The 14,233-nt window shown below is 47.1% G+C and overlaps 1 protein-coding gene across 1 annotated transcript in view; it reads right to left on the reverse strand.

Moving 5' to 3' along the window:
* The window catches only part of LOC108801129 (LIM/homeobox protein LMX-1.2-like), a 39,412-nt gene that overhangs the window by 14,767 nt on the left and 10,412 nt on the right, over positions 1–14,233 (reverse strand). The window contains exon 2 of the mRNA XM_018573083.1: positions 11,701–11,881. Coding sequence (XP_018428585.1) covers positions 11,701–11,881 — 181 coding nt within the window. The remainder of the gene's footprint in view (positions 1–11,700; positions 11,882–14,233) is intronic.

Raw genomic sequence — 14,233 nt, forward strand, 5'->3', positions numbered from 1 at the left:
TAGGTTACAGCGAACATGAAGTGAAGATTTGCCGATTTCCCGTACTGTAGAGGCATCAAGAAATGGTAATTGTGGCTAACAGAGCACTTCCTACGCATATACACTCCTGTACTTCCAGTCCTATAGCTGCAAATCTGCAGTGTGAAATCATATAAGGCTTTGGTTCTCAACTGGTGGGTCAGGACCCAAAAAAGTGGGTCGTGACCCCATGTTCAGTGGGTCGCGTCCCCATGTGCAGTGGGTCGCCGCATGCCTTTCTTAGCCTCCCCCTATTGCAGCACTGCCAGTTCTTGAGCCAAACGGCCATTCAATATATGCCGAGTGTCAGCTTGAGGTGGGATGGGCTGGGGCTATGGCCGTGAGGGAGCTCCACCCATACGTACAGCTCCCTCGCGTGTCCTGTAAAGGTGCCTGGACCGGAGTGATGTCACATTCTGGCTCCCGGCACCTATACAGGGCACGCAAGGGAGCTGCACAAGCAACGCACATATGGATGGAGCTCCGTCACAGCAAAGCAGCCCACGTTGGACCCCAGGCTGAGGATCCGTTCCAGTTCTCGTAAGGTAGGGAGACTGGGTGGATCTTTTGAATGGCACCCCAAATTCAACTCCAACCCACAGTTTGATCGCCCACGGTACTGCAATGCTGTGCGTTGCATTGAAGTGAGACTTGGGCCACGACTTAATGACCAAGAACAAATGTGGGTCCTGAGGTTACATAGGCTGAGAACCACTGCTCTAAGTTACTGTTGCTGCTGATTGTTAGGCTCACGATATTTGGATGTCACAACTGTGTTGCTTAATGTTCTCCTTGCCGGAGAGGAAGGTGCCCCTGCTTCTGCTTCGTCCATTTCATAAATCTCTGCTCCCTGCACCTATCCTGTTGCTTTTTAAATAATCCCTCCAGTTATCAGGGGAGCAGCTCTGACATGAGGAAGCAAAGCCCCGTTCCTCTACAAACATGGCCGCCTCCATATAGTGCACAGTGCAGAACAAGGCATGGTAAGTAAGCAATGAGGAAAAAGATCCGCTTTCCTTTCCCGTACTTTATGAGTGACAGTATGGGATCACTGCATAGGGAGAGAGCAGTTGTTGGAGCTGCATGATGTCAGGGCAATTCATGCCCCAGTAATAAAGTGAAACTACATCAGAGAGTGGCACAAAAGAGGTTTTCCTGGCTAATGAAAGGTAACCAGCGAGCATCGTTTAGGCAAGACCTTTCCTTATAAGTAATAATTTACCGATAAAAGTTTAAATTGGAGTACGGGTTCACTTTAAATATCTGCAACCTTTATAACGATCCCGCACAAACCCCACAGCTGATGGTGAGAAAAAAATTTGGGAAAAACTGGTGATTTCAGTTAAAATTAAAGGTTTAAGCCTGCAAAAAAGGAATTTCTAAGGCCAACTCTATTCCCTTACTCTGGAACAACAGCTGACAGATATAGAAAGGCGATTAGAAATGGAATACCCCATAATTATTTATAAAGTGAAACTCCAGCCAAAGGTTTTTCAGATCACTTGTAACAGCCTGCAAATGTGCCCCCCCCCCCAGAACCGCTGTTGTGGTTTTTAGGGTCCCCCTGCTCTTCTGGGGGACCCAGGATCATGGCAAATGCATTCAGGATGGAGAGCGGGAGCAGGCCAGGCAATATCCATTCCTCGATCTGCTCTGTGATCACTGAAGCAGGGAGCGCTGTGCTCACAGGGAAGGTCTAATAGACCCCGAGTACCTGTCACTTAGAAACACTATCACATAGGGCAGCGGTTCTCAACCTGTGGGTCGGGACCCCTTCGGGGGTCGAATAAGGTTGATAACCACTGGCATAGGGGATTGTTAGCTCCTGTGTGATAGCAATAAAGTTAAGCAAAAAAATAAATGAAAAAAGTAAAAAGTGAAGTAAATAAAAATTAAAACCAACCCCACTGCCCCTGCCATCTGCATGCGAATGAACACGCGCATATTATATTTGTGCACATATAGTGCAACATACAAAATGCAGCTACCCTTTTTTTTTTATTCTAGAAGGTCTCTGCTTTCAGAAACTATATACTTGTTTGGGGGGCTTAAAGTAATTTTCTGTCTAAAAATTCAGATTGCATTGTGTGTGTGTGGAAGCATTAGTAGTAAGGTTGTTAAAGTGGAAATGGGAAAAAATTACATTTATGAATTTTTGGGGAGTCATCCCATCGTAATTGTGTCACCTGATGATCCCGCCAGTCAGTCACTTATGTAAAATCCATCATAATCTCCTAACACCAGCCGCTCCACCATTTAACAATATTGCTGTCCACGGGTGCTCTGTTGGTCCTCCATAGATCCAACAGAGAATGAGTGTAGCCACCCTAGCGCAGGAAGCTTGTAACTTGCCGGATACCAGGTGCAAATAAAGAGGAAAAAGTCTATAATGAAAACTAAAGCAGCCACGGCATCTAAGGACTATTAAAAGGAGAACTATGGGGTTAAGGCTTTTCCCCATAGTTCTACTTAGGGTAACGGGGGACACAAACTAGCGTCCTCCCGTCACCCTAGGCTCAGTATACCGCGAGCTACAGCTCCCTATATACTGAGACGCCGCAGCTGAAGAGGATCCCGACAATTGTGCCGGGATCCGCCCAGCTGCATGGCTGACAGCTGGCCCTGCCTATCATTGTCACAGGTCGGCTAGAACTATGAGGTGAGTGAAAATCACCCACCTCATAGTTCCTTTAAGCTATGATATTTCACACTTTTGTTCTTGGGTTTGCATACACTTTAAGCCCCTCTTCTGGGTGCTAAGCTTTGCCCAGGTTTGCTTTAGGTCTTGGTGCTAAATAGACAGAAATAAAAATACCAGTTTATTGTAGTAGAAAGGGGGAAGGGTAGAACTCCTATCAGACTATCTCCTATCCCCTTCGCATCTGGTCACCATGATAGAAAGTGAGGAGAAGTCTCTCTAATGGGGACCTACAGAGCAGTAAACGCGTAATGTTGTTTCCATTCTGTTCTCACTCAAATTGAAGAAAATTGGTTGGATATGCACTTTAAATTGGCGATTAAATTAAAGTCTTTGTCATTTTTTTTTTCTGCTGCTTATCTGATATTGCAACTCCGAAAAAACCCAAGCAACCCTGGTTCCCTCTCCAGCTATTATATTGTTCACATTATCCATCAATGGCTAGAGTCCTGAAGAAGGGGCGTCTCAGTCCAACAAAGGTGTTGGCTATAGTTTTATGGGATTACCAATATAGACCATAATTCAACCACCATGTTGTATGACTCTTTGTTCTCCTCAACCAACACATATCAATGTGTACCGGCACCTACACTGGGGTTTCCAGGATCTCCAAGGGAGGTCCCAGACGGGGCTTTGCTTTGCCTTCGTTCGGAACAATAAAGTTTTATTACAAAACATTGGAGTTTTCAGTGTGCATCCAGATTTCATCTGTGAGTCCACCAGTAGATCAGCCAAGGTCCAATACACGGGCCCTATACAACACTACCACTCAACCACTAACTTTGGGTTCAACGTATCAGCATGACAGAATTACCGCATTATCCATCAATGCCTAGAGCCCTGAAGAAGGAAAACCTCAATCCTCCAAAAGGTGTTGGCTGTATTTTTATGGGATTACCAATATAGTCCCTAATTCAACCATGTTGTATGACTCTTTGTTCTCTCCAACCATCAATGTCACTTTGCTGAAGAACCAGAACCTAGGCTGGGGTTTCCTGGATTTCCCAAGGAGGTTTAAGATGGGGCTTTGCTATTCCTTTGTCCAGAACAATAAAGTTTTATTACAACATTGGAGTTTTTTGTTTGCAGCCTTCCAGAAGCAGAACAGCCAAGGTCCAACACATGGGCCCTACACAACACTACCACTCAACCAATAACTTTGGGTTCAACATATCAGCACGACAGAAGCACCCAGTTCACAATGCCTAGAGCCCTTAAGAAGGGGTGCCTCAATCCCCCAAAGGCATTATGTTGTATGACTCTTTTTTTCTCCTCAACCAACACATATCAATGTCAGTTTGCTGAAGAACCAGTACCTACACTGGGGTTTCCAGGATCTCCCAGGGAGGTCCCAGACGGGGCTTTGCTTTTGTCTAGAACAATAAAGTTTTATTACAACATTGGAGTTTGCGGTTTGCAGCCTTCCAGAAGCAGAACAGCTAAGGTCCCATACATGGGCCCTACACAACACTACCACTCAACCACTAACTTTGGGTTCAACATTTCAGCATTAAAGAAGTAGCCAGTTTACATTATCCATCAATGCCTAGAGCCCTGGAGAAGGGGGTGCCTCAATCCCCCAAAGGCATTGGCTGTATTTTTATGTGTTTACCAATACAGACTGCAATTCAACCATGTTGTATGACTCTTTGTTCTCCTAAACCAATACATTATTATTATTATTACATAGTATTTATATACCGCCAACAGTTTGCGCAGTGCTTTACAATGTAAGGAAGACATTACAATTACAATACAATTCAAGACAAGATGGTAAGGAGGGCCCTGCCCCTGAGGGCTTACAATCTGAAAGAGGAGGGGGAAATGATACATGAGGAGGGAGCTGTGTGGGGATGAATTGTTTGAGAATACATATCAATGTCAGTTTGCTGAAGAACCAGCACCTAGATTGGGGTTTCCCAGGGAGGTTCCAAATGGGGCTTTGCTATGCCTTCGTCCAGAACAATAAAGTTTTATTACAACGTTGGAGTTTTCATTGTGCAACCAGATTCAATGTGCAAGTCTTGCAAAATTAGAACAGCCAAGGTCCAATACACCGGCCCAATGCATCAGCAGGACCGATCAGACTGGCCGTCCGGTGCTACCACACGCACCCAAAATGATCCACTTTAAATAAACCCGAGAAAATCTCTTCCCTTTTACATAAACTGAAAGCATTTCACCTGCTGCGTCTCCGAGACACAGGGCTGGAAGTAAAGCCAATATCCTGTGCGCTAGGTGTATTCTACTGAAATGCCAGGGGCTATTGCCAAGAGGAATGAACGATTCCCACGGGGGCCAGACTCAAAATTGTCTTTTATTACAGCTGTAATATAGTGAGCGGGAAATGGAAGACATTAAACATGTATGAGGAGACTTTAATTACATTTTCGAGGCGATGGATTAATATTATGAAAAAGGGTTACATAGCAAGTCAAACAAAAATTAAGTCAGATGAAAGGCGATATTTAAATATGAAGCCTAAGAAAAGGGAAATGCTGCAAATTGATGAAAGTAATTAGCAGTCGGGGACATTAAACACACGCGTATAGGACAATAAGGGATAAATGTATTTCTAATACTGTTAGGGCCGCCACACACGGCTTGATTCCCCCGCCCCCCAGTCAATTCCCCCATCAATGCCGTTAGAGCAGGGGTAGCAAATCTCCGTCCCTCCAGCTGTGGTGGAACTACAAATCCCATGAGGCATTGCAAGATTCTCACAGCCACAGACATGACTCCCGAAGAGAGATGCATCATGGGATTTGTAGTTTCACCACAGCTGGAGGGGGGGGAGGTTTGCTACCCCTGCGTTGGAGGCTGTTAGAAATGTCCGATGCCGGCTATTGTGTTCAGGCAGCCACGGCATCCTTGGCTGACTCAATACTATGGCACTTGCCAAACAGTGACTACATCTGATAGGATGCAGTCACTGTCCGGCCAATAATCTTCCTCCTGGATCAGTTGATTTTTAAAATCAATTTCGGTCAAGCCGGGTGGTGCTTGAGGGCCAACCGTGGCGCAGATTTTGCCAGATTCAGCAGGAATTGGACAAAATTAGAGCAGTCTGTGGGGGTCCATTTATCCTTTAACAGCCTCTTTCAGGAATCCAGGACCAGCCTGTGTAGTTCTGCGCGAACGCCTGCACATGCGCGTGTTTGGCGCATAGAGTTCTGCACTGCCGTGCGCCCCTGGGCACGCATTCTATGGAGTGCGTGTGGACACGTGCATGCGCTCATTTTGAACGGTGGCACCAAGCAGGCTATTTATGGCTTGTTAGAATACACATTACTGTGTTTATAGCAATAACTCCTGCAGTATACAATTTCGGTCACTAGATGGCAGTGTGTATAAGTTCTGTTATACAGTATCTATGGTATATACTCTGTTGTATTGAATAAGGTAGAGAATAAAGCTGTGGCTTACTTCCTGTTTTAGCCAAGCCATGTGCAGCATGCAGATCAGACTGGGTGCTTGTGTTTCTCTGTGAGGCTGTGCAAGAAGTTCCAACATGGCTGAGACACCCTAGACTGCTAGGTGATTGATCTTCATCTGTACCCTGCTATTGACTATCTGTATCCTTTTCCCTTATCTGATCACCCGGCGCCAACCCAATTTGCCTGGACCTTTCCATTACTGCTCTGTGTCCCTTGACCTCGGCTTGTTCTTGGACTGTGTGTGTTGTAAAGTAGTCACCGCTCCAAGCTCGTTCCCGGGATGAACTACAATCTCATGTTTAGTTTACTCATTTGTATTGAGATTGTAGTCCATCCCGGGGGGGGGGGGAGCTTGGAGCGGTGACTACTTTACAACACACACGGGGACCATGGGGAACAGACGTAGCCCCCCTCCAGAAGGAAGGACAGTGTCAGAGATGATTTGAGGATCTACAGCCGAGTGACACACAAATAAGAGACATTGTTGTTCAGCGTTCGGGGACTTGAATGTATTTTTAAGATTTTACTCCGGAGTTTAGTTTCAGATATTTCCAGGGTCCCTCCATGTTAAAAAGGTTGGTGCAGTGATCTTGGAGGTATAGTCTTAGCATGGACTTGAATGAGATTGATAACACAACTATCCAGCCCTCCCCCCATGCCAAGGTCCTTGGTGTCATCCTTGACTCGGACCTCACCTTTCTCCCCCACATCCAATCACTATCCAAATCATGCCGCCTCCACCTTCCTAACATCTCCAAAATAACCCCCTTCCTCACCAATGACACCGCAAAACTACTCATCCACTCACTTGTTATCTCTTGTCTTGCTTATCGCAACTCACTCCTCATTGGCTGACCTCTACACAGGCTCCTCCCTCCTTCAGTCTATCATGAATGCTGCTGCTGCTGCTGACTCATCCACCTAACCAACCGCTCAGTGTCTGCAACCCCTCTCTGCCAATCCCTACACTGGCTTCCATCCTCCAACCCCTCTCTGCCAATCCCTGCACTGGCTTCCATCCTCCACCCCTCTCTGCTGATCCCTCCACTGGCTTTCAATTGCCCAAAGGATAAAATTCAAAATATTAACAATGACTTACAAAGCCATCCACAACTCCGCCCCCGGCTATATCTCCAACCTGGTCTCAAAGTATCACCCTAACCGTCCCCTCTTCCAAAGACCTCCTGCTTTCCAGCTCCCTCGTCAACTCCTCCCATACTCGCCTCCAGGACTTCTCTAGAGTCTCCCCCATCCTATGGAACTCTTTACCCCAACCTGCCCGACTATCTCCCACTCTGACTGCCTTTAGGCGATCAATAAAGACTCATCTGTTCAGGGAAGCCTATCCCACCTCAACCTAACCGCTCAACCATCACGTTCTCAAACAATTCATCCCACACAGCTCCCTCCTCATGTATCACTTGTCTCCTCCCTTTTTAGACTGTAAGCCCTCAGGGGCGGGGCCCTCCTTACCATCTTGTCTTGAATTGTATTGTGATTGTAATGTCTTCCTTATATTGTATAGCGCTGCGCAAACTGTTGGCGCCATATAAATCCTGTATAATAATAATAATAATAATAATAATAGTAATACAGCCGAGTGATACATTGTTGTTCAGGGACTGTATTTTTAAGATTTAACTCCTGAATTTAGTGTCAGATATTTCCAGGGTCCCTCCATGTTAAAAAGGTTGGTGTTGTGACTTTGGAGGTACAGTATCAGCATGGACTTTGGACATGGATGACATGGAGATTGATAACACAACCATCCACTCCTCCCCTCATGCCAAGGTCCTAGGCGTAATCCTGGACTCGGACCTGACCTTTCCTCCCCACATCCAATCACTATCCAAATCCTGCCGCCTTCACCTTCGTAACATCTCCAAAATACGCCCCTTCCTCACCAATGACACCTCAAAGATTCTCATCCACTGCCTTGTCATCTACCGTCTTGACAATTGCAACTCCCTCCTCATTGGCCTACCACTACACAGGCTCCTCCCCCTTCAGTCTATCATGAATGCAGCTGCTAGAGTCATCAGCATGGACTTGAATGCATTTTAAGATTTCACTCCTGAATTTAGTGTGAGATATTTCCAGGGTCCCTCCATGTTAAAAATGTCGGTCTAGTGATTTTGGAGGTACAGTATCAGCATGGACTCGAATGCATTTTAAGATTTAAAGGAGAACTATGGGATCAGGGCTTTTCCCCATAGTTCTCCTTAGGGTAACGGGAGGACACAAACTAGCGTCCTCCCGTCACCCTAGGCTCAGTATACCGCGAGCTACAGCTCCCTATATACTGAGACGCCGCAGCCGGAGCGGATCCCGACATCGAGATCTGCCCAGCTGCGTGACTGACAGCTGGCTCTGCCCCCTCCCCCGTCCGTTCTGCCAGTCAGCGCTTGCGGATCGGAGCTGGGAGAGGGGAATCCAGCGATTCCCCTGTCACGGCAGAGAGCTGTGACAGGATCGGGAGGTGAGCGAATGCCGGTATGTGTTCGCTCACTTCCCGATCTACTGAGCCGACCTGTGACAGTCTCATTGTCACAGGTCGGCTAGAACTATGAGGTGAGTGAAAAGCACCCCCCCCCCCCTCATAGTTCTCCTTTAACTCCTGAATTTACTGTCACTTTAAAATGTTCATCTGAAACCCAAAATATAGATACATAAAAGAAACAATCTGACATATATAAATAAGAGGAAAGAAAAACGACTTGTTGGCTCAACACTGGAAATAGTTTGGCAAAAGAAACCTCGAGGAGTTTGATGGCCTCTAATATTTATTATCATGGCAATTACCACAGTGTATTTATAAATCACCGACCTCTCACATCTAATTATATGCATTAGCGGATATGATATATTCTATAGATACGCCGGAATAAAAATACCATTATAGTTACTTTATAGAAACGTTATTTCTCCATCTGATCAAAAAAGGAAAAATAAATAAATAATAAAGCGTTCAAAGTATCTGAATGCGGGGGAGGAGCGGACGGTCCCGGCTCTTCTGACGGTCCGTGCATCCCTTCCTCCTCTGAGATAAGGCCCAGTCTGAGCGGTCAAGGATCTCACTCTTTATATCAAGTGCCAAGGAAAGTCTGCAGACTGGGAGAGGAGGAGAGGAAGGGGGTACGAGGATGGGATTAAAGGATTTCATCACCCAGTGTTACATACAAGGTCCTATGGCAGTACTGCAGCTGCGAGATTATCTCCCCGCTCCTCCTACACGTCCTCATTCAACCACAGCCTGGGAATAACAAGAGACTGCTGCTGTGGGTGCCATGGGCCCGTAAGACTAATAATATTCATTATTTAGATGTTATTATTATTATTATACAGGATTTATAGAGCGCCAACCGGTTGCACAGCACTTTACAATATAAGGAGGACATTACAGTTAGAATACAAATCATGACAAGATGGTAAGGAGGGCCCTGCCCCTGAGAGCTTACAATCTAAAAGGGGAGGGGCGAGCGATACAAGAGGTGGTAGCTGTGTGAGGGATGAATTGGTTGAGGAAGTGATAGTTCAGCGCAGAGGTGTCCCCAGGCAGGGTCACCCGCACGTGAGCGACGTCATGACGCAAGTGCATGCGCGTAATGACGTCACGCACACTTAACTGCCGGTGGTCATCTCGGTGATGGATGCCGGCAGAGAGAGGAGGGGATGTACATCCGGCGGAATAAGGTATAAGAGGATGCGGTCATTAGCCAGTGTGAACATTGCATGCCATAACCCAGCTCAGGTCGGTGATCGGTCCGTGTCCGGACCACAGTCCTCTTCAGTTGTTGGTTGCTAGGACTGCTGGTGTCCTAGCAACCAATGACATCAGGGGTTCCTCTTCCTCTGCAGTCATTAGTTCATAGGATGCCTGGGCAGTCCTAGAAACCAATGACATCAGGGATCCTTTTCCTCTTAGTTATTGGTTCATAGGACCCCTGGGCGGTCCTAGGAACCACTGAAATCAGGGATCCTCTTCCTCTGCAGTCATTGGTTCATGGGATAGCCGGGCGGTCCTAGCAACCACTGACATCAGGGGTCCTCTTCCTCTGCAGTCATTGGTTCACAGGACTGCCAGGCGGTCCTAGCAACCACTGGCATTAGGGGTCCTCTTCCTCCACAGTCATTGGTTCATAGGATCGCTGGGTGGTCCTAGCAACCAATTACATCAGAGGGTCCTCTTCCTCTTAGTTATTGGTTCATAGGACTGCTGGACGGTCCTAGCAACCAATGACATCAGGGGTCCTCTGCAGTGATTTGTGACACCAGTGATTTCACATGTGTCCCCAACCCCAGCATTACAGGAGGACGAAAGGCCATCTCCTTCCATCCTCTCCTGCTGCTCTCAGGCCTGATGAATAGAAGGTTTGGTCACGTGCTATATGGGGACGATAAGGCTACATTCGGGGCCTGTTCACACCTACGTGCGTTAAATTGCACGGTACTGCGCATCACACCTACTGTGCGTTACAGTGCGGCAGGTGCATTGAGTTGCATGCCTACTTTTTTCAACGACACTGCAATGCACGATATTGTCCCCACCCATACATACACGCGTGCAAACATGAATCGGGTGCACCTATGTGCGAAAACGACGATTGCGCCCATCAATCACCGATAGCACTAAACTGATGAGCGGTAACAGCTTTTAAAGCGTCACCTATGGGAAATTTTGGGTATGGTAGTTTTTTGCGATTTCGCGGGTGCGTGCAATTTATAGGCTTGACATGTTGTTTGGTGTCTATTTACCCGACGTGACCCCGACTTTTAAATTTTACCAAAAAAATTGGGTAAAAATAAATGTTTTATAACATAACGTAAAAACACATTTTTTTTTCAAAACTTACAGTAATTTGTTCTTAAAGTGACATTAAATCCTCAGATTTTTTAACATAAAACAATACTGTAATGTGCACCTTACTGTAATCCATGGTTGTTTCCCTTCTCTTTGCTGCTCTTCCTTTTAAATCTGCATCTCTTGTCATGCTGGGGGAGAACTTCTGTTTTGCAGCCGACTGCCTTGTCTCTGGAATGGCTACATGGTGTCTGTGTGCAGGTTCACAACCTGAGCCAGCACTACAGGAAGAAGAGGCGCTGCAAAGGGAAGTTCTCCCCAAGCATGAGAAGACATGAGGATTTAAAAGGAAGAGCAGCAAAGAGAAGGGAAACAACCATGGATTACAGTAAGGCGCACATTGCAGTATTGGTTTATGTTAAAAAATCTGAGGGTTTAATGTCACTTTAATATAGTAAAAACTAACCCCTCCCCCTAGTGGTGATTAAATACCACCAAAAGAAAGCTCTACCTGTCCCCAAAAAGTGGTATAAAATTCATGTCAGTACAGAGTTGTGTGACGGAATAAACGTCAGTCAAAGTACCTCAGCGCTGAACACTGAAAAATGGCCTGGGCAGGAAGGGGGTGTAAACACCGCGGTCAGCAAGGGGTTAACAAGCAGTAAATGACACGTTAATAGGAGTCATCACTGACCTCTGTAGCTGCAGACACTGCGGAGTCATTCTCAGTGACGATATAAACTTACTTTTCGTAGTCTTCTTTGCAGTAAAGCTGCCGGTTGCGGTAGTAGCAGGTTCCAGAAAGGATCTGTAAACACGCCGCGCACTTCACGCAGCATTCGTGCCACAGTCGGTCGTTTACTCTCAGCAGGAAGCGGTCGGAGATGGGGTTGCTGCAGCCGGCGCACATCTCATTCACCTTTTGATCTGAAAATGATACAGGAGATATTTTTAAAAGGAGATGTAAAGTCCCAACAGATCCCATCTTGTTATACCATCAGCATTGTGATAGGAATACATGTCAGGGCCGGATTTCCCACAAGGCCAACCAAGACCCGTCCCTGGGGCAGCAGGGAGTAGAGGGGCAGCAGGGGTGTGGAATTCCTATCTCCAGATACCCGGGACATGCAGTTCCATGCGCCGAGCGGGTAGTTGTTTTCTACATGTAGACCTGATTTGGGCAAGCAGAGCTAAATGTACAGCGGGGAAGCCGCCGCTAGTTTTGTACAAGTGATCTCGGTGATGTTGCCAAGATCACTTGAATGCAGCCTGCAGATCTGCCATTCTCCATGGGGGGGGTTAGTAGGGTTGCCACCTGTCCGGGATTCACCCGGACAGTTCGGGTTTTGAATGCTGGGTCCGGGTTTCATGGCAGCTGAAACCCGGACACACAAGATGTCAGGCTGACAGGGGCAACCAAAATTAAGATAGGGGCTACTGGCCCCCCACTGAAAATAGTTTCAACTGTGATATTTACATATGAATGGGTGGCGCTATTTACATATGAATAAGCCACGACTCATTCTCCCCTAAAAATTTCCGTGTGTCACTAGAGTGTTCGGGTTTCGCTGGAAGAAAAAGGTGGCAACCCTATGGGGTAGGCGAGTACGGGGGCGCATTGAGGAGCCTGTCCTTGGGGCAGCAGAGAGTAAATCCGGCCCTGTACATAGTGGAGTTGTTTCTGATAATACAATCAAAGCTTACTAGAGAAAATCCCTTTTCTGTAGTGAGCGCCGCCTTCCATCTGCCCATCACTCCCAGCAACTTCCCGGACTCCCAGAGTGCTTTGCGTCTCTTTCCCTGCTGCTTGATGTGATGCAATCTCCATTTCTCAACACCACATATCCCATCATGCATTACTTCCACCAAGCAATGATGATTTTACATTGTTCAGACGTTGAGCTGTAGTTGAGTGGTGACACCAGGTTTGCCACCTGTCCAGGATTCTCCCGGACAGTCCGGGTTATGAATGCTGTGTCCGGGTTTCTTGGCAGCTGAAACCCGGACACATGGTGTCAGGCAGACAGGGGCAACCAAAATTAAGATGGGGCTACTGGCCCCCCCACTGAAAATAGTCTCTACTGCGATATTTACATATGAATGGGTGGAGCTATTTACATATAAATAAGCCACGACTCATTAACCCCCCAAAATATTCAGTGAGTTGCAAGAATGTTCGGGTTTCGCTGAAAGAAAAGGTGGCAACCCTCGGTGCCACCAGGAAATGCATATTCACAGGGCTGAGTGAAACGGTGTCAGGGCATCGAGGAAGTCCATCCTAGGGGCATCTTCAATAAGGAAGTTTACAATAAGGAAGTGGGATAGAAGAAAGGATAGAGTTAACCCACGGGGTGGGCCAATTCCGGCCCTCCAGCTGTGGCGAAACTACAAGTCCCAGGAGGCATTGCAAGATTCTCACAGTCACAGGCATGACTCCCAGAGACAGATGCATCGTGTGATTTGTAGTTTTAGCACAGCTGGAGGGCCGGAGTTTGCCCATCCCCTGGTTTAGCCCAATGTATGCATCCTAAGTGGTGCAGAGGGGGCAAATTAATGCTGCCGGACCCATGAGTTCCAGGTGCCCATCCAATGCACAATACAACTATTCATCCCTATTAGGAAAGCAGATCAGCTTTGTGAAATAACTGAAATATATAAAACATGAAGAAGGTTATTGGTCTAATCCTTCGCCCCGCTTCGGCTGCAGAAACCCTCTCAATGGCGCAATCAGCAGCCGCAGTAAACAGCCGAATGCAGCCGAGCAGAACAAACAGCCGGAGGGGGGAGAATGGCCCACCAAAGCCGACCGAATCCCTGAAAGTTGGTCAAAAATAGAATTTAAAAAACAGCGTGGGGGTTCCCCTCCCCAATTCATACCAGACCCTTAAAAGGAGAACTATGACATGAGTGATTTCCACTCACCTCATAGTTCTAAGCCGACCTGTGACAATGAGACTGTCACAGGTCGGCTCAGTAGATGGGGAGGTGAGCGAACATATACCGGGTTCCCTCACCTCTCGATCACTGGTAGGAATGTTACCAGGGACCCCCGATGCACACCCTGTCACACCAGACCCTTTAGATCTAGTAGGACATTTCTTAGGGGAAGCCTCCTAAAATCCCATACCAGACCCCTAAGCCGAGGACTGGCATGGCAGAGCAGGAAAGAGGGGGGGTGGGGGATAAGCAAGCACCCCCCGCTCCTGCATACCAGGCCACATTCCCTTGACATTGGGAGGGTGCACCTTGTCCCCATGACGATGAGGACAAGGGCCTCTT

Source organism: Nanorana parkeri, unplaced genomic scaffold (assembly GCF_000935625.1).
Source record: "Nanorana parkeri isolate BGI_ZX_2015 unplaced genomic scaffold, ASM93562v1 scaffold2229, whole genome shotgun sequence".
Taxonomy (NCBI): domain Eukaryota; kingdom Metazoa; phylum Chordata; class Amphibia; order Anura; family Dicroglossidae; genus Nanorana; species Nanorana parkeri.